The sequence below is a fragment of the Cydia fagiglandana genome, chromosome 3 (genome assembly GCF_963556715.1).
Source record: "Cydia fagiglandana chromosome 3, ilCydFagi1.1, whole genome shotgun sequence".
In the NCBI taxonomy this organism is placed as follows: domain Eukaryota; kingdom Metazoa; phylum Arthropoda; class Insecta; order Lepidoptera; family Tortricidae; genus Cydia; species Cydia fagiglandana.
In genome coordinates this window covers 20,654,706-20,681,304 of record NC_085934.1, presented here as the reverse complement: position 1 = coordinate 20,681,304, position 26,599 = coordinate 20,654,706, and the positions used below count along the sequence as shown (strand labels likewise).

The following is a 26,599-nucleotide window of genomic DNA, read 5'->3' as shown; positions in this document are numbered from 1 at the left end:
TCTCGTTCAATATATCTACCACTTGGCTGTAAAATTGAACTCGGTACCAGAGATCATGATCATAGTATTATTGTTTCTCCTTCAAAATATGTACAGCAAAAGAGCTCTTACCACATTGTGAAATCGTTCTTTGGAAGTCGATGGAATGGAAATCAAATTCAGTCAGTGATTTGATTTTTTCATGCTCTAAAGTCACACATAATCCTTTGCAAAAACATGAATAGTAAAATGCACTACCTACACTTTATTTTTAAATTTTACATCGAAAACTTTTTGATGTATACTTTTTTCAATAAATATTTAACCAATAACATTGTGTTTTTCTGATGTGCCCTTTTACCTAACGTTTACTGTATTCTTGCGCAATAAATTCCTAATAAAACCTGATTTACCCAATGTAACATAATCTAACATACGATTGTTATGCTTTATGATAATATTAAAACTTAGATATATTATCATAAAGCATAAAAATCGATTTTAATAACCGGTGGAGTCGCCTTTAAGAGCTCACCGCTCTGCCGAAACTTGCACAATGCACATGGCTATTTGTACGTTAAGGCACAGATTATATAATTTCAATAACTGGCCACCTTATACTAAAATGAATTCTACTTCTAGGTGAATAGAATTCATTTTTGGTTTAGGGTGGTCAGTTACTGGCGAATTACCCTAGGTCTTTTATTTTGTCAACGTTGCTTGATACTCTATGGTTGCTTGTTTGCAAGTTGAGTCAATGTTTATGAATGAGTTGGAATGTAACCAAGAAATCAGTTATAATTGGTAAGAACATTCATTATTATTGAAAAATAGATATATTAATACAAATTTCTTAAACAGGCCTAGATTTATTTATATTTATGCCTAGTAGAACTACCTATTACTAATGAGTGCAAAAGTATACATACCTACCATACTTTATCTATGAATAAGCCTTATGAATACCAGTCTAAACTTATTCTATTTTCATTGAAGAGTGGTTTATGAGGGCTCGAACTAGATCTGGCATATTGTTCTGACAAGCGAATTCAATGAGGCGATCCATTTTTTCTGGTGTCACATTTTCAACAAGCTTTTGAATACAATGAGCCTTCAAGTGGTCCATCATATAGAGTGCAGCTAAAAGCAGGAGGTCTTCTAGTCCTTCATCAGGTAAAGTACTCAAGTACATGTAGGACTTAAGATGCTGAAGAGTCTGCAAGGTAACTCCAGCTAATTCAATAGTGTTTTGTTTTGTTTCCTTCCACTCCTTTCCTCTCAGCATTGTCTTGAACACATCACTGTGGATGGACAATACACTTTTGTGCACTGCAACAGTACCATCAGCTACATGCAGTTGAAAGTCGGTAAACTCGTCATCTTCATAAAGTTTGAGTGACTGTAGGAGGGGACATGCGGTTTCTTGTGTGGTAATATTTACTTGTAAACTAGTTATTACAAGTATTACAACATTTTGGGAAGAATCACGTACTTTGGAAATTAACTCAATTTCTGTCCAATCATCTGAGCAAATGCACTCTTTTTCAACTGTATCACAAGTTACATTAATTGTAACTGTTGAATATTTAACAGTCTCCTTTTTTTTAGTTGATATAGTAGAAATAAGATGGTAAAAATCTTTTAGGGCATAGTGAAATTTGAATCGGACTAAAGCCAGGTTGTTTACATTAATAGGCTCAGTCACTGCATCACTCGCCTTCCTGTCGATATCACTGCTACTGCAGGAAACCATAAATTTCAGGGTCAGTTTTGGGCCACACTGGAGTTGCTCCAGAGTTCTGTTGAACAAACAATCATAAGTTCATGCAATTATTACATTCTGGACTTGATCTCATTATTAATATTCTTGTACCTATAGTTCGTTTTTTTTAGCATTAGAAAGAACTCCACAGAAGCAAGCGTACAGTTTTTATCAGGCTCTTTAATTGTTAATAATTATTGAATTATCTAATGTAGCACCACAGTATAATAAAGAGTACTAACGTACAGTATGGACACTCCCTGCCTCCCGTTGAAAGTGCCGCCCACCCGCTCTCGGTTACCTCACAGTTACCGGCTGGCAAGGACGCGACGACGCGGTGCGCAGAGCGGAGACCACGTAAAATATTCAAATATTAAAACAAATATTTACAAAACCTATCAGATCACACTGAAACCAATACAATATCTATATGAACAAAAAATCATGTTTACAACTTACGTAATATGTTGGTGGCCTGAATTTCCTTACAAAATGTTCGTTACTTTGTTTATGCTGATGCAAAATAGGAAACTATTGTATAAATTGAGCTTAGATTCTTATTTCTTCCTAATTCGCGCAATGAGTTTTGAGTAATTGGGGTCATCGAACTTGACAACAAACTGGCGAAAACCCTCGCACGTCTTATCTCACTCACACAAGCATGGTACGCGTTTACCTACACGAGCTTACCTACGCACACAGTCTGTGCGTAGGAACGCGTTTGTTTCATACATTTTATCGCCAGTGTCCGGGGTGTGGTAGCACGGTCAATACATATAATTTACTTCAAATTATTACCGCTAAAAGTGCCGGATTTGGAACCACAAGCTTACTTCTGCGAAGTTCTTTCTAATGCTAAAAAAACGAACTATATTAGTGTGTGGAATTTGGTTTATCGTTTTCCATGACAAGGGCATTCAAGAAAAGTATCAGATAAGTACGTGAATTCCGTGATGCTATTTTTTTAACACTACTGATAAAGCAATGAAGCCGATATAATGATTTGGTATGATAGGTACCTACAGGGCCGGATTAAGGATGTCGGGGCCCCTAGGCAGTGCGAAGCTCGGGGCCCCCTACAGTCAATTCTGCACACAGCACATTCAGTACAGGGAAATAAAAGTTTGCGTTTTTAATTTCAATCTTCAGGCGTCGGCCGAGCCGATCCTAATCGAACGATGTCTTTTTCGCTCTTATTGCGTGGACATAAAGCTTTATTCTATCGGTTTTTGCCGATTCCGCGTCGCGTCAAGTGTAGGGAGAGCCCTTTAGGCTTAAGGCCAATTCCCAGTGGAATACCAAAGATGAGAGCTTCAGCGTCACTTTCTTATCTACCTCTAATGGCCAATTTTAAGCGAGGCTAAAAGCTAAGCTCACTAGTGCCGCAAAGTTGATTTTCTCAATAGTTAATATTTTGAGAGGCTGAACAGCCATTGTCCGACCATAAGCCTGCAATAATATTGATAGCACTCGCAGTGCAAGTGTTATGTTAAACGTCAAAACTTCTATGAAATTATGACGTATAAATAACTCTTGCACTGCGTATGCTATCAAAATCATTGCAGACTTTTCTTAGTCTAGGTACCTCTATTAATTCATCAGTCAAGCTAACATGCAGATACAGAGTCAATTAAAGAACCAAAAATAAATGCGAGCGCAGCGAGCGCGAAAATTTTTGACAATATCGCAAATTGTGAAACCGTGTTAAAAGGCCGGGTATCGATCTTCATCTGGGCCTAAAAGTCCGAAGTGCCCCAGTGAGGCGACCTTTCATGCGAAGTCACAGCCGTGCTTCATCAGGCTTCAGGATAAATTAAATAGTTCAGCACAGCCTTTGTATTAAAAAGTGAGACCGCAGGCCGAGCTTGGCACAGCGACGCCAAAGGCTAAGCTGAAGTAGAGGAGATGTGGAACACAATAAAGAAAACCTCTATTATTACAACTTGACAACAGGTACCTACGCAGAATGCGCCTCGTAAACTTTTACGTATTGCTTCAATTTTATTACAGTATTTCATTAATTTAGTAAAGACAAATTCCTATACATGTGTACATTAAATACCAGAACACTTCGAACTCCGGAAAGTCTAAACGAGCTAGAACTAGCATTATCAAACATAAAATGGGACATTGTGGGCCTTAGTGAAGTTAGACGACTAGGAGAAAATATAGGATATGGGACCCGGGGCAGGCACCAAATTTGCGCCCCCCCCACCCCCCCCACACACACAATGAAATGAACTACAAAAGGGTTACTTTTTCTTATAAAAGTTCACTTCTCATTTAGACAAATACAGTGTATATGTGTTTTTTTATTATGTACCTACATCGGTGGGTAACATGTTTACGACCCACCTGATGGTAAGCGTTCACCGCATGATATGGACGTCTACACTCCAAAAGTGTAACATACGCGTTGCCGACCATTTTAAAACTTATGCACTTCCTTTTTGGAGATCTCTATACTGTAGCCTCTAGCCTCTCGAGAAAAGGGAACTTATTCAACTTATTGTGGAATGAGCTCCCTTTTTAGGGTTCCGTACCCAAAGGGACCCTATTACTAAGACTTCGCTGTCCGTCCGTCCGTCCGTCCGTCCGTCCGTCTGTCACCAGGCTGTATCTCACGAACCGTGATAGCTAGATAGTTGAAATTTTCACAGATGATGTATTTCTGTTGCCGCTATAACAACAAATACTAAACACAGAATAAAATAAAGATTTAAATGGGGCTCCCATACAACAAACGTGATTTTTGACCAAGGTTAAGCAACGTCGGGAGTGGTCAGTACTTGGATGGGTGACCGTTTTTTTTTTGCTTTTTTTTGTTTTTGTTTTTTTAATTATGGTGCGCGAGTCCGCGTCGCACTTGCCCGGTTTTTTATTTCTACAAATTTCCTTCCGACCGCTGTGAAAGGAATTCCTCTTAAACCGCACAGTGCGCGCCCATTTAGGTTCTAGGGTGTGAGGATAAACACTCTGCCTATCCTAATACGGCGAGCGGTGCAGTGATGGCAAGCTGTCACCGTTGGCAACTAGGCACAGCATGTCAAACAATTCTTCAGACAACAGCTTATTGTACTTACCTACGAGCGGTAGAGAACACCTGTATACAGGGTGGCTAAAAAATAACTGCATTCCCGTTGCCAGGGAGGTTTTGGGATTATAATGAGCAACTTTTACCATGGGACCAACCCCTCAGTCGCGAAAAAAAAAATTGACTGGTTCATACCTTTGGTTGGTCCATTTTCCATGGGAGGGTAAACTTTTTTTTTTGCGATTTCGGGGTTGGTCCCGTAGTAAAAGTTACTCAGTAAAATCCCAAAACCTCCCTGGCAACGGGAATGTAGTTATTTTTAACCAGCCTATATAGGAATTCCCAGTACCTACTGTCGTCCGATAGACAACATGTCACAGATATGCAGCAGCAGCTATTGGAGTAGATTCCGTCTACTACGGCTCATATGCGCCTGCCGGACAAAGGGCGCGATCCATTTGCATAGGTAGTCTCTTGGACAGTCCATAAGATGGTAACTTCCCGACAGGAAACCCCTGAGGGAAAAGACGCGCTAACACGGAACACAACTCTGAAAAGTGCTTCAGTGGCCCGCTTGCCTTATAAAACGAAAGCATAGCAACTCCCACCGAATATCCCTCTGCTTGATAGAAGTTTCTGGCATAGAGTATTCGCACTGCGGGATGGTGGGCGGTAGGGCGCTACTGTCGTCTTTCAAGGTCGAGTTCGAGGCAAAAAAGAGCACCTAAAAGATCGGCTTTCTCTTTTGAACTGTGGGCCAGATTACCATCCGCATTTCACACTTCACAGTGGTGGTAAATACGACTGACAAAATTTTTCTTGCTGTGCCTTTGGCAAGGCGGAGAGGTAGTCTTTTACCCATTTTGGCGCCCCCCCTTGGACGGCGCCCGGGGCACGTACACGAAACCAACTACCACACTTATAGAAAATAGCCAAAACTTAAAAAAAAAAACCTTGAAAATTTTACAAGACTCGCAGGACACCTAGATACCCAAAATAAATATGACAAATTTGAGGAACTCCTACACACAAAGGAAAGCAGTAAACCTAAAATAAAAAATAACTCAGCGAAATGGCTTACGAACGAAACCAAGGAATTACTAAAAACTAGAACTGAACTAATATCTCTACCTGGGAAGACGAAACAAGACAGACAACATATTTCTAAAATCAGTAACAAAATAAAGCTAAACATGAGAAAAGACCGACAAAGACACAGGCTGGCATTTATGGAAAATTGCATTCAAAGAACAGGCGGGACTAAAAAAGTGAAAAACAGTTATTGTAAAAAATTGACTGGATACCCAATATCTCGGATAAAACAGGAAAATGCAAAACCAGTCGACCAGAAATTATCTCTATAGCGACAACTTTTTTCAGAGATTTATACACAAAGAAAGATAACAACCACCCGACAGACATAACAGGTGGAAGCGTGGTGCCAGACATATTACCTGCAGAAGTGGAAAAAGCAATAAAAACACAAAGAAGAGATAAGGCCCCCGGAGCGGAAGGTATTAGCAACGAATTTCTGACTGCAAACATAGATATCCTTGTACCACCTCTCACCAACATATTCAATGATGTGCTACAAAATGAGACAATCCCCAATCAATGGACTACTTCGACAATCATACTATTACACAAAAAAGGTGACAAAAACAACATTAACAACTACCGCCCCATTAGCCTGATGTCAAATATATACAAAATCTTCGCCAAAATTATCCTCAATAGAATGACCAAGATCCTCGACGAAAGTCAACCGAGGGAACAAGCAGGATTTAGGAGCGGATATTCAACCCTGGACCATATATATATATGTAGTTAAACAACTCTTTGAAAAAGCAAAGGAATTCAATATCACCCTTTACTGCTGTTTTGTCGATTATAGCAAAGCCTTCGACTCACTTGAACATGACAAAATCTGGCAAGCCCTAATAAACCAAGGAGTTGAAATCAAATACACCAGAATCCTAAAAAACGTTTATGAAATCAGCAAGGCCAAAATTAAGTTGGACAGAGAGGGTGAAGAAATTAAAATAGGAAGAGGAGTCCGTCAAGGCGATCCAGTGTCACCAAAACTCTTCACGGCTGTCTTAGAAGAGGTATTTCGTAAATTAAATTGGGATGAATGCGGATTATCAATCAATGGCGAAAACCTCTCGCATTTAAGATTTGCGGATGATCTGATAATAATCTCACCATCCAAAGACAGACTGAACGAAATGATATGCGACCTAGATACAGAAAGCCAAAAAGTAGGGTTGTGTATGAACACTCTGAAGACCAAAGCCATGACCAATGGAGATTGGAACCCATTTACGTCAACAACAACAAGATCGAATATGTAAACGAATACTTATACCTAGGTCAAATTATATCCCCACACGACTTGACTATGAAAGAACTAGACAGACGTATTGGAAACGGGTGGAAGCAGTATTGGAACCTAAAAGAAGTCATGAAAAATAAGGAAATGAGTATGACCATAAAAAGGAAATTGTTCGATACCTCTATACTTCCTGTTCTAACTTATGGTTGCCAAACATGGGCACTACAAAAAGCTAGAAATTTGTCAAAACGCTATGGAGAGAAGTATGATGGGAAAGCGACTATCGGATAAAGTTAGAAATATATATATAAAGAAATGTACTAAAACAAAAGATATTACTACAACAATTAAGAAGTTAAAATGGAAATGGGCAGGTCACACAATTAGAGGGAGAGAAAAGTGGTCTAAAGCAATAATGTACTGGTTTACTGGAGACAAAAAAAGGAAGCGTGGCCGGCCAACAAGAAGATGGGATGATGAGATTAAGAGCGCAGCAGGAGGTTGCTGGACTACAATAGCAAAGGATAGGGATAAATGGAAAGAGTTAGGGGAGGCCTTTGCCTACAAAAGGCATACAGATATAAATTTAGATTAGATATATATATATGTTAACAACAAAATGAAATGTACTACAAAATACTTATCTGAAATAAAGGCTATTTCAATTCAATTTCATTAATTTAAAGAATGGATCGAAAAAAAAAACAATAACAAAGCATATTCATTATTATAACATAAAAAAATTTACTCATGAATTCTGAGCCTTTTGAGAATTTTATTTGGTGCGCGCTGAGCCACCAGGGCCTCCTAGCCGAGGCGGGGCCCCCAAGCCGAGGCGGGGCCCCTAGGCAGTTGCCTACTTTGACTTAGGGTTAATCCTCAGTCGTGCGCGGTCGGCCAAACGTCACTAACGAACGCTCGTCAATTTTGCAATATTAACGGGCAAAATGGAGAAAAGTGATACGAATACATTGCAAAACTTGTTAATAGACCTAATTAAACCGATCGAAAACAAAGTGTCGGAGTTAAGTGCAAAATTAGACGACTTATTTGCTGAAATACGTGAAGTGAAATCAGTTTTACCGTTCAAAAATACTGTGAGGTCAACCGATCTGTCCAATAACAGCGTAAACAACAGCGCCTCGTCTACACCATGCAGCGCGGTGTCGACACCGACTAGCCGTCCTGCTCGCACTCTGGCGCCTGCGCCGCGTAAAACGCGCGCTTCCGCCATCCGAACGAAAGAGAAGCTGGCTGCGCTTGTAAGCAAACCGTCAAATTTCAAACAAAAGAACCAGCTACCAAAACCGGAGCCCCAGCGCATACCGACCGCCATGACAATACAAAATGACAACGCAAAAAATGCGGAAATTATCAAACCAAAAAGTGACCAAATTATGAATGATATTGTACAAACGGATGATTTAAGTAAACAAGTGAATAATACCCCACATAACCCTGTACCGAAAACAAACAGTGAAAGTCCGTCTACCGAGCCCTCAAACAAAGAGACCCAGCCCGACGAGCCTGGTTGGGAGCCCCCAAAGAGCCGTCACCAACGTCGGCGCAATCATAAACCTGCCCCCGTATCAATAAAGGGGACCGCAAAAAACACCGAGGTTGCCGGAGTAGAAGTGCTTAGATACTTACACGGGTGCTACTTCAAGTACGATTCAACGCCTGAAAACATTATTAGCCACCTAAGAAGTATTTGTGATGATGTCCAGTACACCGTGGAAGCTATACCATCGAAAAGAAATACTTACAAGTCATTCAAGATAGGCATACCTACAAATGTTTATGACAACTTCCTAACGGCATCTGCATGGCCCTTAAACACCTGCATAACCGAATGGCGGCCCTTTCTCCGACCCAGGGAGCCAAGAGCTCCCAATGCAGATGCCAACTAGTCAGACGCCCACACCTGCAAAGGCTGCAAACCTAAACAATGATAACAGACCATTGCATAACACCGTACAAATGAAGATTTTACATCAAAACATAAATCGGCTAGCAAACAAAACGTATAAAATTGAATCTGAACTACAGATTAGTGATCAAATTGACGTGCTTTGTTTTACTGAGCACTGGCTACAGGCTAATCAAATAGATTCAGTGAACATATTAAACTACAACTTGAGGGCCCAATTCTGCCGATCAACAAAGAACGGTGGAGGGAGCTGTATCTATGTCAGGACCGGAATCCCATGCATCGAGCGAAAAGAAGTCATGGAGCTTGCAATTGAATCCCAGTTCGAGATCTGTGCTGTGGAGTGCATCGGACTTAGCAATGCACGCACGAGAACTTTCCAAAGTTGCGAAACTTGCCACATGAGAAATTCTCGGTAACTTCTGAGAATGTTCTCGAGAACGAGAATTTATTTATCTATCGTAGTTTATACCATGAATATTCACGATAGTTTAGGTCTAGTCTTTACCCCCAGAAAATTCCGACTTTTGGTCGTCCGCTTCCGGTCAGAAAAATGTATGACGGCCCGGCCAAACGGTCAGACTTAGGTGGGGGTGCTCGACCAAATGTCATAAAGGGACCCTGGCAGTTTTTGACGCCGCCATTTTTTTCAATATGGCCGACTTTTTATTAAAACTTTTTGAATTTTGTCCTAGCGCGCTGAAATTTTGGTCACGGAATCTCAGGGTCCCCTAGAAACCTATGAAAAAATTTTTTTTGGAAAAATGCTACAATTGCGGGAAAACACTGGCCACTTTTATTTTGTATGGCAACTTTTAAACGGTGCGTGATAGGTGGGGGGTGCTCGACCAAATGTCATAGAGGGCCCCGAGACAAAACAAACTGCATTAAAAAAAAACAAAATGGCTGACTTTTTTTTTTAATTTTTTCAAGTTGGTCCGAGCGCGCTGAGATTTGGCATGGCGGGAGATAGAGGCCTCTAGATTCTAATGAAACTAAAAAAAAAATTTGGAAAAATTTGTCGAAAGTCGAAATGTTCTCTGATATAAAGTGAGAATTTAAGCAACTTATTGGTAAATTTATCACATCAACAAAATAGCTAACTGTAATAGACAATAATATATAGTAGTGTACCCTATGATGGGCGTGGAACCAGTAATGGGACAAAAAACCACAAATCCTGTAAAATAAGTGTCTAAAAGTAGTTTATAAACACTGCCTGTATATTATCATAAATAAGAGTCCTAGAGCTGTTTCAGTTTGAATTTTTATTAAATTTGGTTGTTTTTTAAGAAATCGGCGTCAACCCAAAAGTTGTCGTGTCACTGAAAAAAAATACCACTACGAATTCTTAACAACTTCGCTAAGAGAGGTGAGTTAATTTATTAAATTTTAATTAATTAATACTTGATGAAAACTAAAATGTGTTTTGTTAATTGCATTTACCATGAGATAAGGTATACAACATACTATGTTGTGAGTCCACAGGTGTAAAAAAATAGTGGTATTTGGCCCAATCCCATTATAGGAGCTGTAAAACTGCATACCTCCTATAATGGGAAATTTACATAATGATGCTTGCCATGCCATCATTTCATGTTTAAACAATACAGAAGTAAAATGTAGTTACGAAATATGTCAACCAGGAGGTATGCTCGGACTTCGGATAAATTAATATCGTTTTTTAGTGTGGGTCAAATCTTGGTAGCCGAGTTTGAGCCACTTTCCCGTTTTCCGATTGAGTTGAAATTTTGTATTCGTAATTAAATATGCAAATTGGATGATAATGCAATATTATGATAACATGGACCAGATCTGATGACCTATTTCAATATTTTATACTGATAGAGTAGTGTCCATTACTGGGGGGCCCATTACTGGAGCTTTGGTGTCCATGACTGGAGAAAAATAGCATAGTTTTAATTTGTTAAGTATGTGGAAACTCATTGCAGTATCTTTGATACAACACGCCTGAAACATAAAAGACGGGTAGGACTTTCATCTTTCAATACGCTAAGCGGTAGACCATTCACATGTATTAGGGAAATATCACAAATACTCCAAATTCCCTCTTAAATGTCCCATGACTGGTGCTGTTACTATATGCATAATAACATTTAGTTTTAAGTTATGCCTATTTAAACTTTATTTCAAGTATATTCTCTTGTTTAAACAATAATTTCCATGTTGCAGGAATGTTCTGAGAACATTCTCGAGAACGTTTCCGCTTTTTGGGAATGTTCTGCAATTTGTACATTGCTGATCGGACTTGACCTCGTCATCGTGTGTGTATACAGACCCCCGAACGGTGATGTACCTTTATACCTATCTATGCTAAATAAACTTTTAAGTTTTAATTTTATTCAAAATTATAAGGTGATAATAACTGGTGATATCAACATTGATCTAATACCTAAATGTAATAATGTAAAATTCCTATTAAATACAGTACATCAATTTGGGTTTAAGCAACTAGTAAATGTACCTACTAGGATAACTAAGAAGACATCAAAGACCTGTATCGATCACGCATATAGCAATATAAATAAAAATGACATTAAATCTGTATCGTGTTATGACTTGAATTTATCTGACCATTTCTGTGTATGTATAATTGTTGACATCTCAAATAATCAATTAACTCAACTTAACCATATTTCTAAAAGATCATTCACATTTCAACGAAAAAATGACTTCACTCAATGTCTTAATTTTTATCAATGGGATCAAATTCTTAATAAAAGTGACTGCCCTAGCAAAACAACTGAACTCTTAATGAATGTCATCAAACATTATTATGATATCTATTTTCCTATAAAAAAACATTTAGTAAAAAATACTGTAAGTGTGTGGGTCAACGAAGCTGTAAAAATTTTACGTAAAAAGATAAACAAAATTAAACATGTTTTATCATCGCACTCGCAACCTGACAGCACTGAGTCACGCACCGATCGGCTGATGCTGCAAAGTTTAGAATCTGACTACTGGACAACGTTGAGACAAGTACGTAGTAATTTTATTAACAACCTTATATCGAACAGTAATGGTGATAACATGTGTACTTTGTATGGCGGGTAATATCGGCAGAGACGGGCAAAAATATGAAATACAAGGGCGGTGCAATTGATGTATTTGTTAGTAAGGCTGCGGGCGGCAGCGTCGGCCAGCGCGCAGCCGCTGCCGCCGCGCAGCTAAACAGGTATTACATTGATGCGAATGTAAACAACTCAAACCCGTGCGCTCGCACCGCGCTCGCATATCTAGATCAATACCTACAAGATGCACCGCCTGCACCCTACATGTTTGAACCATTCACGTTGAATGAAATATTAATAACGTGTAAAAAAATTAAACGCAAAAAATCCAAAGACAACAATGACATGTCTACTGAAATTATTGACTGCTTCCCGCCGGTTGTAATCTCATTACTCCTATTATTATTCAATAAGTGCATCCACGCCGGAGTATATCCTGATAGCCTAAAGGAAATTAAAGTACAGCCTGTTTACAAAGGCAAAGGTGAGATGCACCTACCTAAACATTTCCGTCCGATATCACTGATACCAGTTATTTCAAAAATATTTGAGCGAATGATGAGCAATAGGATAATGAATCATATTACATCTAATAACTTATTAAACCGGCAGCAATATGCCTACCAACCCGGGCGGTCGACGGCGGACGCGGCACGCGATGTTGTGACGCGGGTGCTGGCGCACCTGGAGGGCGGGCGACAGGTCGCTGCGGTGTTCTGCGACCTGTCGCGCGCCTTCGAGATGATCGACCACTCACTCTTACTAGCCAAACTCTCCCGCTACGGTTTCAGCGGAAGTTTTCATGACGCTGTTGCCTCGTTTCTAAGCAATCGAAGGCAATCTACATACGTGCTCAATACGAAGTCAATTCTGGAACCGTTAGGATGTTCTGCTGTTCCTCAAGGATCCGTGATGGGCAATAACTTGTTTCTGGTCTTGGTAAACGATATCACAACCGCTTGTCCCTACCCCGAGTATGTGATGTTCGCAGATAACACCTGCATCATAGTCAACGCCGATAATTTAGACAACTTAAAATTGAAACTTTCCCACGTAATACATTTTCAGTTAAAAAAGACACACAACCCAATAAATATAAAAGTAAACGATATCACAGTTCCCCAAGTAGACACGACAAGGTACTTAGGGTACATGATCGACGCCGGGCTGACGTGGGCCGCGCACGTCGACCACATGTGCGACAAGCTGTCCTCGGCGTGCTACGCCCTGTCCAGACTCGCGCCCACCCTGTCTGCCAATCAGTGTTGGCCGTAATGCTTAATTCTAATTAACAATTAATCAATTGCATTAACCATTAATTCCGCAATTAATCAATTGCATTACGCATCAATTTAATTAAAGTTAGTTAGAATTGAATCTTGAGACGTTTAATTACATTGATTGTCAATCTAATTGCCTAATTAATGGCATTAAAGTTTCCGAAAAATTAATTAGAATTACTCTCAATTGCATTAACGTTTAATGGAATTAAATATTTTTTTCATAAACTAATAATTAATGTTAATTTTGCTTGGAACTATTAAATCAAATTTTTAATAGTTTAAGACACTCATTATTGGTGTATTTTTATTTGTCCCTGTCATATGCGAGCGAGGAGACAAATGGGAAACGGGGACAAATGGGATTTATATGTAGCGCCTATTCCATCTGCTCCAGGCGGGAACAAATGGGAAAATATCGGAAAATGATGTTTTCCCATTTGTCCCCACGCCAATAAATTGGGGAAAAATGGGAAATATTTATATGCAGTCTTTTCCTATATGTTCCCCGTGAGGACAAATGGGAATACACCCATTATTGTTATTGTTCACGCACCTACTAGCGACACCTAGCGGCGCTGCGACGACAACTGCCATACCGCCCCTCTCCGCGCTGATCTTGTCTCGTTCATTCGCCTTGATATACGACACGATATACACGTTACTCGTTACGTTTAAAATTTGAGCTGTATAAAGCCACTTTTCGTAATAAATTAATTTTCTATAATATTAAATAAACGTCTTCATTGAATGGACCCTGGAAAACCACCGAATCCTGCACATAAATTGATCCTCGAGCCGGATACTGCGAGAGAAGTCAGCTCGTCGGGAAGACGAAATACCCTTGCGAGACGACACCAGCACCTCGGCAGCGTCTGCAGCAGTGAACGGTCAGGTCTACCAATCCCGTCTATTCCTTTCCTAATCGAACTGTGTTAAAACCGAGTTTTTTTGTGCATTCCAGTGCCGCTCGTTACGCAAGTCACGCAGCAGCAGTTTGCGATCTACCGTACCAGTTTGGAATTTGTGCACGTGAGTATAGTTCCAATTTCTCTTAATCTTTCGAAATGGGTGAAAAGGATGAAACTAAATTGACTATTCCTTCTGGATCAGGGTCACCTAGAAAAAGTCAGGCCACAATTTCAGACCTTCGCAAGTTAAGGGGTAACTTGAAAGGCCGGCTTACGCAATATAAAAAATTCGTTGATTCTCTTTTATTGGTGACTCCTTCTAAAGTACAAATTGCTGAATTAAAATTACGTATGCAAGCAGCTACAGAGACTTTTAAAACTTTTAATGATATTGAAAGCCAAATTGAACTTTGCTCTCCAGAAACAGAAATGTCTGCCAATTCTGAATATGTAGAAACTCTCGAGGAGTTATATTTTGGTACTATGGCTAGCGCTAATTGTTTAGTCGATAGTGTGGAGACAAATAACGTTGCTATTCCAAGTTGTGACCATGCCGTGAATAAACCGTTTTCAAAATTTAAACTACCCGAAATTAAATTGCCCTCATTCGATGGTTCGTATGATCGTTGGCTCGAATTTAAACATTCTTATGAAACAATGATCCATAAACATTCCGATCTCGACGCGATTCAAAAGTTTCATTACCTTCGATCATCACTAAGCGGTAGTGCATTACAAGTAATTAGTGCGTTAGAATTCACGGCTGCCAACTACATTCAAGCATGGGAATTGCTTGAAATTCGCTTTCATAACCCTAGGCTTTTAGTGCATAATCACATAAAATCGTTGTTCAATATTTCAGCCTTGAAACAAGAATCTTCGACTCAAATACGTAGACTGATAGACACCGTGTTACGTAATTTACGTGCTTTAAAAACGTTAGATGAACCTACTGACTCGTGGGATACGTTAATTATTCATTTAATTGTGTCAAAACTCGATACGACCAAGGAGCGTAAGTGGGAATCTCACATAGGGTCTATCTCGGATAAGTCAATCAATAATGAGTCTTAAGAAACTTAAGCTGGAAGATCTGTTATCGTTTCTCAGAAACCGGGCGGATACGTTAGAAATGATAAACTCGAATCATTCCAAGGCACCGACCGCGGTTAGTACTAAGCCTAATTACACGTCCAATAAACCTACGCAAGTAGTTAGTTGTGTCTCTGCTAGTGTCACTGCTCATAAATCAAAGTATTTAAATAATAAACGTTTTCGAAACTGCGCGATGTGTAACGAGAATCATGCACTTTATACGTGTCCTAAGTTTTTAAATTTATCAGTCCAAGATAGGTTAAACTTAGTTAATAATAAAAACATATGTAATAATTGTTTACGCGAAGGGCATTCCTTAAACGAATGTATATTCGGTCCGTGTAAACAGTGTCAACAAAAACATAATAGTTTATTGCATACGGATAGTACTCGCGTTGATAATGTGTGCGTGAGGCCGTCGAGTGCGCCTGCACACAGCGCGCCGTTATCAGTGCCTAGTACATCTAGCTACTGTGTATCAGCTGACCGCGCGCCTATGGCTGAGTGCGAATGTGGCGCGGTAGGTGATCGGTTCACTCCCAGGCGAGGCTTACTTACTACTGCGTTAATAGAAGCAGCCGATGCGAACAATCAGTTCCATACGTGTCGTGCGTTTTTAGACAATGGAAGTGAACAATGTTTTATAACGGAAGAGTTACGTAATCGATTAAACGTGAAAAATATACAGTCCACTATACAGATTTCGGGTGTTGCAGAAATAGTTACACAGACAAATCAGTCATGCGATGTAACTATAAGATCTAAATATTCGGATTATTCTATGTCATTAACGTGTTTTGTCTTGAAGCGCATAACGTCCAGTTTGCCCTCGACTTACATAGACTTAGATAGTATACGTATTCCTGATAATATTCAGTTAGCAGATCCCAATTTTAACGTGCCTGCAGAAATCGATATACTGATAGGTATAGAAATATTTTGGGACCTTTTAGACGGTGAAAAGATTCGATTACCGACAGGGCCGTACTTAATAAATTCGAAATTCGGCTGGTTGGTATCTGGTCCAAATAATATACGGAACGTGCCCATTAATAATCAAGTCCATTGTTATTTTACTCAGACGATTGACTCTCAACTTAGAAAGTTTTGGGAGATCGAGGATATCCCTCAGGTAGATAGTATTCTTACGCCTGACGAGCAGAAGTGTGAGGATATTTTTATCAATACGACTAAACGCGAAGAAGACGGTCGGTTCTCCGTCCGAATGCCGCTAAGAGAATCAGCTGATACGTTGGGCGATTCTTATACGTTAGCGAAAAATCGATTTTTATCCTTAGAACGTAAATTAGAACGTTTGCCGGAATATAAACGTTTATATTGTGATTTCATGCGAGAGTACGAAAAAATGGGTCACATGACTCGTATTACCGATTATGGTACACCCAATTACTTCCACCCTCATCATGGTGTGTTTAGGGAGGGGAGTGCCACCACTAAATTGCGCGTCGTGTATAGTGGTGCTGCCCCCACCACCACCAATAAATCGTTGAATAGCATTCAGCTGCCGGGTCCAGCACTTCAAAACGATATATTTGCTATTCTAATGCGTTTCCGTCAATACAAGTACGTTGCTTGTGCTGACGTGGAGAAAATGTTTCGGCAGGTTTTGATCCAACCAGATCAGAGATCCTTGCAAATGATCCTCTGGCGTGAAAAACCTACCGATCCATTATACGTTTATGAACTCAATACGGTCACTTATGGGCAAACTAGTGCGCCATATTTAAGTCAACGTTGTATACGACAGTTAGCGTCGGAATGTGGTGATGACGTCATCGCGCGCGTTATCAACCAAGATATATTTGTAGACGATTTAATTACAGGAGATGATGATTTCCAAAATTTACTTGACATATGTCAAAAAACGTATAACGTTCTGCAATCAGGATGCTTTCCTTTACGTAAATGGACCTTTAATTGTGACGTTACGCAGGACAAGTCCAAGGAGCATTTTGTTGGTGAGCACACCCAGAACAAAACGCTCGGGGTAGGTTGGGATAATAAGCGCGATGAATTGTATTACACTACAAAAATCGATCCCTTGCCTAACTCGTCGTACTTAAATAAACGAATAATGTTGTCGATTATTTCACAGATTTACGATCCGTTAGGTCTACTTTCTCCTGCGGTGATAATTTCCAAAATTTTGCTTCAAAAATTATGGTTAAGTCGTATAGATTGGGACACTCCGGTCCCAGAAGACATTAAATCAATGTGGAATAATTTCATAAATACTTTGAGCCGTTTAAACGATTTACGAATTCCGCGTCATGTAAGGGTTGTACACACTAGACATACGGAATTGCATATTTTCTCAGATGCATCGTTGCATGCTTACGGCGCGTGCGCTTATATACGAACATATGATGAAGGGTCAGATGTAACTGTCAGATTATTGTGTGCTAAAAGTAAAGTCGCACCCCTGAAATCTCTAACTATCCCCAAACTCGAACTTTCAGGAGCGCTCGTTGCTGCTAAACTTTACAAGAAAATAACTGATTCCTTAAGGTTAGTGTTCACTAAAGTTTACTTCTGGTGTGACTCAACTATAGTTATTTCCTGGCTAGGCATGTCTCCGCATTTATTGAAGCCTTTTGTTCAAAATCGCGTTACGCAAATAAACGATCTCACCGGTAATGCGACATGGTTGCATGTGAGAAGCGAAGACAACCCTAGTGATTTATTGTCTAGAGGCGTTGCTTTAGATAATTTAATTGATTGTGACTTATGGTGGTTCGGACCATCATTTTTGCGCGACCCAAAATCGGATTTTATTAATGACAATACGAGTAAAAATATTACGGCAGTCGAAGATTTACCCGAGTTACGATCGACCGCGGTAAGCTTAGTTTGCAATCAACCAGATGAATTATTTAATTTCGATAGATGTTCATCTTACATTAAATTAGTTAGAATCGGCGCGTATGTACTCCGCTTTATATTAAACTCACGCATCAACTCTGAGCGTAAACAACTCCGCCAAACCGGTTCATTATCGGTGGACGAGCTCAGTGCATCACGTCTTATGCTACAGTTGCCTCCAGAATCTCGCGAACTAAATTGACAGGTCAATGTGCACAAATGATACCACAGTTTGGCCAGTGCTGTTCATATCGATATTTTCAAAAAAGTTTGTATTAGAGAATATCGCAAAAATTCACCGCTAGTGGCGCTACTGTTGCGCGGTCAGTTAAAATGTATCTTTAAGTAATTTTGTTAAATAGTTTTACAAATGTTACTAGTTATTTTGAAAATTGTGCAATTTTATAGTAATAGAGACAAGGATATTGGACAAACATATTGTAATTAAATAAATATTTTATTTTGTTATATTTGTTAGGAAAACTTACAGCTACAATAACAAGTTAGGTAACAATATAGAAACAGCGATTTGGACTCAAAGTACAAATAAGGCCAGCCCAGACGGGGAAATATTTCGTATAATGATTAATTTCTCATTAATGTGATAAGATAAATACATTGTGTGGTGTGGACGCACAAATTAAATCGTCTCGGTGATCCCTATTGCTTCGATTGTAAGGTCCAGTCCCTAAACTGGACATTCAAGTTGTCAATTCGGTCAGAATTGAAATAATTATGAATCAATCTCATCTACCGGCCACATGTACAAAATTAAATCACCAATTTTAAATTTATTGCCCCCAAACCTGCATACTTTTACATTAACCTGCACATTAAACCATAATGCGATACTAACATCGAAATTTGTCAACTTTGCATCCGCACCTCCTGATTTGATCGGTAACGTCACAATCTTACAATCGAATAAACCTCTTTTCTTTTGACATTCATATAAATCGAAATCGTTTGTGACCCCTAAACAATTATCAGTATACTCATACTCATACTCATATATTTTATTGTATCACTGCAATATCTTACTCATCGATAATATTTTATCGACATATACTCGTGACTATTTTTTCTTTGCTATTCCTGGTATCATTTTATTTGTCAAACTAATGTCAGTTTAGTTCGCGAGATTCTGGAGGCGATCTTAGTTAGATTCGCGCAGATGCAATCATTTCCGGACGTTTACGATAATTTACTTAAAAATAAACCGCTTAAGACGAATAGTAAACAATATAATCGTATATCCGGTCTTAACGTGTTTTTAGACGATCGTAATAAGTTAAAAGTGATGGGTTATTCCCACTAGTTACCACCAAGTTGTTACCAGTGGTAACTACTGGGAATTTTTTTCCCACCTTTTACCACTGGTAACTACTGGGAATAAAAATTCCCAGTAATTACCACCAACTCGGTTTAGTGGTAACTACTGGGAATTTTTATTCCCAGTAGTTACCACCAAAATTTTGTTAGAGTTAAATACTAATAAAAACACTATAAATAGTGTAGTATAAATATATAGAGTAATTTAATAATAATTATAAGTCGATTAGTGTTTTAGTAAACTCCCTTAAAAGTGACCAAAAATATTGAAACAGTTTAACCGGTACTAGTACAAAAACTATGATATATGTACTAAAGGATAAATTTAATAATCCATTTAGATAATTTTTCAAGTGATTTTATTAGGTAATTCAAAATAACTCTATTTATACTATTCATACCTACTGTTTTTATTAGTATTTAACACTAACAAAGTTTTGGTGGTAACTACTGGGAATAAAAATTCCCAGTAGTTACCACTAACCCGAGTTGGTGGTAACTACTGGGAATTTTTATTCCCAGTAGTTACCAGTGGTAAAAGGTGGGAAAAAAATTCCCAGTAGTTACCACTGGTAAAAACTTGGTGGTAACTAGTGGGAATAACCCAAAGTGATTAGAGTCGGTGGTAGATTATGTAATTCCACAAGTTTCGATTACAATAAAAAACATCCCATGTTATTGTGCAGCAAACATAAGTTAACGGTGTTGTTATTCAATTACGAACACAAGCGGCTGCTCCACGCCGGACCGCAGCTACTCTTATCTACTTTGCGTGAATGTTGGTGGCCTTTAGGTGCGCGAAATTTGGCAAGGAAGATAGTTCGAGAATGCGTTACCTGTATTCGAATGAAAGGTAAAGTACTTAGTCCTATCATGGGTAATGTTATTTTGGATCGTTTAGAGCCTGGTTTCCCGTTCATTCGCACAGCCGTTGATTACGGCGGGCCAATATTCATACTCAACCGAAAGGGGAGAGGAGCTCAGCTTATTAAATCGTATATTTGTTTGTTTATATGTATGGTCACACGAGCCGTTCATTTGGAACTTGTTACGAGTCTCACCACTGATGATTATTTATTAGCGCTTAAACGTTTTATTAGTAGACGAGGAAAGCCTCATATAATTTATTCTGATAATGGAAAATGCTTTGTTGGGGCCGAAAAAGAATTATCCACATTTTTAAAAAATAATTCGAAGGATATAGTCGATTTCGCTGCCAATGATGGCATCAAATTCAGTTTCATTCCTCCTTATTCTCCCCATTTTGGCGGATTATGGGAGGCTGGAATAAAAGCGTGCAAATTTCATTTGAAACGTGTAGTAGGTAATGCTAGATTAACTTACCAGGAATTCAGCTCGGTTTTGACACAGGCTGAAGCCATCCTGAATTCCCGGCCCATGTCACCCTTGTCCACAGATCCTACTGATTTATCCCCGCTCACGCCTGCCCATTTCCTAATTGGTCGGCCGTTGACCTGCCCTGCTAGCGAGGACCTGACGGATGTGCAGCCTTCCCGCCTGTCTCGCTACGCCAGGATCGAAGCCCTACGTCAACACTTCTGGCGTCGTTGGTCCACTGAATACGTTACGGAGCTCCAGCGGCGAACCAAGTGGAAGACTCAGAAGGACGACATAGCGTTAAACAGTCTCGTTCTAATCAAAGACGATAACCAGCCTCCTCTCAAATGGCGGTTAGGCCGAGTCACGCGTCTATACCCTGGGAGCGATGGCGTGAACCGTGTCGCCGACATCCTCACGGCGACAGGAACAATACGACGCAGCTTTTCAAAGATCTGCCCGCTACTACCAGAGCCGGCAGACCTAGACGGATGAAGACTACTTTGGGAGATGGTGCTCCCAAGGCCGGGGGCATGTTCACGCACCTACTAGCGACACCTAGCGGCGCTGCGACGACAACTGCCATACCGCCCCTCTCCGCGCTGATCTTGTCTCGTTCATTCGCCTTGATATACGACACGATATACACGTTACTCGTTACGTTTAAAATTTGAGCTGTATAAAGCCACTTTTCGTAATAAATTAATTTTCTATAATATTAAATAAACGTCTTCATTGAATGGACCCTGGAAAACCACCGAATCCTGCACAGTTATTATGGGTGCATTATTGATGTATTCCCATTTGTCCCCTATCCACAGTATCCACGTGTCCTACGCCATACATGAGAAGGAACAAATGGAAATGTTTTATATGCAGCGCCTATTCCCATCTGTTCCCGGTGGGGAAGAATAAGAATACTCCCGTTATCGGTGTGTTCCCATTTGTCACCGCTCCAATGAAGTGAGGATAAATGGGAAAGATTGTTAGTGGTAGTGGATTTGTCGATTGTTCAACATCAGCTCTATCTTGGGTACTGCTGTCCCAAGTGCAAATAAAACAAATACAATAATTAAATAAATAAAATAAATAAAATAAATAAAATAAATAAAATAATAAAATAATAAAATAATAAAATAAATAAAATAAATAAAATAAATAAAATAAATAAAATAAATAAAATAAATAAAATAAATAAAATAAATAAAATAAATAAAATAAATAAAATAAATAAAATAAATAAAATAAATAAAATAAATAAAATAAATAAAATAAATAAAATAAATAAAATAAATAAAATAAATAAAATAAATAAAATAAATAAAATAAATAAAATAAATAAAATAAATAAAATAAATAAAATAAATAAAATAAATAAAATAAATAAAATAAATAAAATAAATAAAATAAATAAAATAAATAAAATAAATAAAATAAATAAAATAAATAAAATAAATAAAATAAATAAAATAAATAAAATAAATAAAATAAATAAAATAAATAAAATAAATAAAATAAATAAAATAAATAAAATAAATAAAATAAATAAAATAAATAAAATAAATAAAATAAATAAAATAAATAAAATAAATAAAATAAATAAAATAAATAAAATAAATAAAATAAATAAAATAAATAAAATAAATAAAATAAATAAAATAAATAAAATAAATAAAATAAATAAAATAAATAAAATAAATAAAATAAATAAAACAAATAAAACAAATAAAACAAATAAAACAAATAAAACAAATAAAACAAATAAAACAAATAAAACAAATAAAACAAATAAAACAAATAAAACAAATAAAATAAATAAAATAAATAAAATAAATAAAATAAATAAAATAAATAAAATAAATAAAATAAATAAAATAAATAAAATAAATAAAATAAATAAAATAAATAAAATAAATAAAATAAATAAAATAAATAAAATAAATAAAATAAATAAAATAAATAAAATAAATAAAATAAATAAAATAAATAAAATAAATAAAATAAATAAAATAAATAAAATAAATAAAATAAATAAAATAAATAAAATAAATAAAATAAATAAAATAAATAAAATAAATAAATAAAATAAATAAAATAAATAAAATAAATAAAATAAATAAAATAAATAAAATAAATAAAATAAATAAAATAAATAAAATAAATAAAATAAATAAAATAAATAAAATAAATAAAATAAATAAAATAAATAAAATAAATAAAATAAATAAAATAAATAAAATAAATTAAATTAATTGAATTAATTGAATTAATTGAATAAATTAATAAAATAAAATAAATGAAATAAATTAATAAAATAAATGAAATGAAATAAATTAATAAAATAAATGAAATAAATAAAATAAACAAAATAAATGGTGACGCGGTCCGTACTTTGTTAATAATTATGACTTTACGAGACATTGTCGTTTGTCACTATTACATACAAAATAACCAAGGCGGCACTCGGGCCGCAAGTGACAGGTTCACGTCACGAGCCGCATGCGGCCCGCGGGCCGCACTTTGCCGACCGCTGCACTAGACCTTTGATCCCTTGGACGTCTTTATAAAATTACGATATTATTTTATTCTTGTTAATTGTTAATTATCAATCACATGTTTAATTTTCATTAAAAATTGTTTTAGTTTTTAATGGTTTGTAAAGCAATAACCATTAATTCTTTTTAATTGTTAGTGGTTCGTAATAAATTGACATTAATGCAAATTGATGTTCAATGCAATTGATAATTAATTTTCCTTCAATGGTTAATGGCTAATGGCAATTAACCTTTTCAATGGTTAATTTTTAATGGTCAATTGCATTAACGTTCGGCCAACACTGCTGCCAATAACCTACGTAAAGCGTACTTTGGATATTTTCACTGTGTCTTAATTCAAGGAATTGACTTATGGGCCACGTCGGCCACCTGGGAAAGACTCTTTAAATTACAGAAACGTGCCTTACGCATCATTGATCGGAAACCACTCGACCATCCGGCGAAAGAAATATTTAAAAATCATAAGATTTTAACCTTGCCAAGTATATATATACTGACAGCTTGTAACTACATACGCGAGAACCTACACACCTACCAAACACTAAATAGGACGTCACGTAGGCAACCGCTGTTAATAGCTCCGAACCGGCGGCTGGCGAAGGCCCGTGCAGCGCTCAGTGTTGCCGGGGCGAGCATATATAACCATGTTCCTCTAAACATAAAAGAGGCTAAAACCAACACTGTATTCTCTAAAAACCTGAAGGCAACTTTAATGGACCTAGCGTGTTACACTGTCTCAGAGTTTCTGCAAATGACCAACCCGTTGACCCTAACACATCAAATACCTAATATGTAAATCATAACCTGTAGGTATGTTTACTAAAAACAAATTAATGTAATAAATAATTTTAAGGTAATAAACTTAATGCATAATGTAAATAATTGACTAATTATGAACTGTGTGTACCTATTATGTGACTTATAAATATGTATGTGATATTTATGAATAAATGATCTGAAATCTGAAATCTGAAAATCCGGCCCTGGGTACCTAATGTTTCATAAGTTATGAATCACAACTTTAGGTGCAGGTTCCATAGGTAAATAGCTGCTAGATCAATCGGGATAAATGCGTCTTTTGAAGATACCTTCTAAACGGAACATATAAAAAATATTGCAACGCTCTATGTTTGAAGTAATGTCACCAAATTTTGAATGTACATAGTCGGCTATAATAGCTGTTATAATATGTTGTGTTTCGAAGATATCTTCAATAGACTCATGTACACCAAGAAACGCATTTAAAGTACCCCGGTTGACTATACGTGTCACGTTCCCGACCCGAACAAGTAGGCCTTATTGTAGAATGCCCCGGCAGGTTAAGGTGGTTAAGCTCTAAAAGTAAATTACTTATTAGGTACTCACACTGTCGAGGGCATCGTGGCCGTTTTAACTACTAATAATATTGATGAATAAAAAAAGGCATTGAATTAACTTTCTATTTCGAACTGTCACTAAAAGCCGTAACACATTACCACAGAATAAATAATAGTACTACCGTACAGACAGGACACTTCCTACAAAACATACAAAACCAACGATTGGGACGGGGAGACACTCCTCACTTCGGTCGAACTCGACTCCGTTCGGCTCATAGGGCCTACCGCGAACCACGATCGACGTGTTGCCTCCCTGTCACACTTAACGTACGAATTTACAAGTGCGTCAAAGAGGCAACACATCGAACGTAGTTCGCAGTAAGCCCTCAGCATTGCTCCGAGATTATTAGGGTTGGCACCACTTGACTTGCTTTTGGGTGCGCAACCACAGATAAGATAATCGTCTTTCGGAACCACAGATAAGCGTCTTTCGGAACGGCTTGACTCCTTGGCGCTGCGTAGAGATGTGGCCTCGCTCTGCATTTTCTATCGCATGTATAACGGGGAGTGCTCCGAGGAATTGTTCGGATTAATCCCTGCTGTTTCTTTTCGCCATCGCCCTACACGACAACATTACCATCTTCATCACTTGGATGGTTGGCAGTCCTCAACTGTGCGTTTCTCCAGAAACTTCCTGCCTCGCACAGCCAAACAGTGGAATGAACTATCGCCTACGGTATTTCCGGACCGATAAGACCTTCAAACCTTCAAGAAAAGAGGGTACTCCCATCTTAAAGGCCGGCAACGCGCTTGCAACCCTTCTGGTGTTTCGGGTGTCCATGGGCGGCGGTAATCGCTTACCATCAGTGGCCTATTTTATAAAGCTACAAATTACAATTTACAAGCGGAAGTCTCATTCTAACACATAGGGTTAGAAAGAGACTTCCGCTTGTAAATTGTAACTTGTAGCTTTATAAAATAGGCCACAGGTGATCCGTCTGCTCGTTTGTTTCCTATTTCATAAAAAAAATCACTTGAATTTTGACAACCCTAAATAGGCGATAGCGATAGTGCCATATATTAGAAAGGGATAGAATAGCATGAGCCGCTGTCAAACTTCGGGTTTGTAGGAAGTGTCCTTTCTGTACGGTAGTACTATTATTTATTTTGTGTCGCCGGGTAATCCCCATGATGTACAGTGAATTCTAATTATTAATGGCAAAACTGTCTCTGTGTCCAACAGGTCCAACATAATGTCCAACAATCGACGGTCTGTCAACGCAGGATAATGAATGGCTGAATCCGCTGAATCCAAGGGTCCAACCTTTTCTGTTCTCTTTCACGACGCAGCAACTAGTATCATTTCTCTCACCTCGCTCTTTTAAAATGCCGTTTGTCAAAAAAGGACAACCATACTGTTGACAAGGCGGACTTCAAATCAAGTGTTGCCTTTCTTGATGCGCCCACCCTGTGTATGTGTGCGTAAAAGCGTATATGTGTGCTCTTTTAGGGATGTGAAAAGTCGATTTTAATCATGTTATATATCGATAAACGCTACACAGCGGAACGAAATAGCGATTAATTGAAGCTTCAATATCTTCGTTAAACATAAACATTATTGAAATGCTAATGGATAATGAATATATTATAATATAATAATATAATTCAATTATTGCGGAACACCTATTTTAAGAGGTATTTATGTATTTTAATTAAATATCTGAACTTTCCCTTGGTTCCCTGCTGGGGCGTGACTATAAAATTGTGATCTGATAACCACAATAAAGAATACAAGCGTTTTTGGTCATTTT

General features: G+C 37.8%; 2 protein-coding genes across 2 annotated transcripts; one reads left to right on the top strand and one right to left on the bottom strand.

Annotated features, from left to right (window-relative positions):
- Positions 1 to 862: 862 nt before the first annotated feature.
- LOC134680575 (uncharacterized) lies at positions 863 to 24,883 on the bottom strand. Its single transcript, XM_063539684.1, has 2 exons — positions 24,835 to 24,883; positions 863 to 1,778 (listed from the first exon to the last, which is right to left on the bottom strand). The coding sequence occupies exons 1-2, from the start codon at positions 24,846 to 24,848 to the stop codon at positions 956 to 958; spliced, it is 837 nt and encodes a 278-aa protein (XP_063395754.1). The 5' UTR covers positions 24,849 to 24,883; the 3' UTR covers positions 863 to 955.
- Positions 20,215 to 21,533, top strand: LOC134680331 (uncharacterized). The gene is made up of 2 exons (XM_063539446.1): positions 20,215 to 20,429; positions 20,994 to 21,533. The coding sequence occupies exons 1-2, from the start codon at positions 20,249 to 20,251 to the stop codon at positions 21,407 to 21,409; spliced, it is 597 nt and encodes a 198-aa protein (XP_063395516.1). The 5' UTR covers positions 20,215 to 20,248; the 3' UTR covers positions 21,410 to 21,533.
- Positions 24,884 to 26,599: the final 1,716 nt, after the last annotated feature.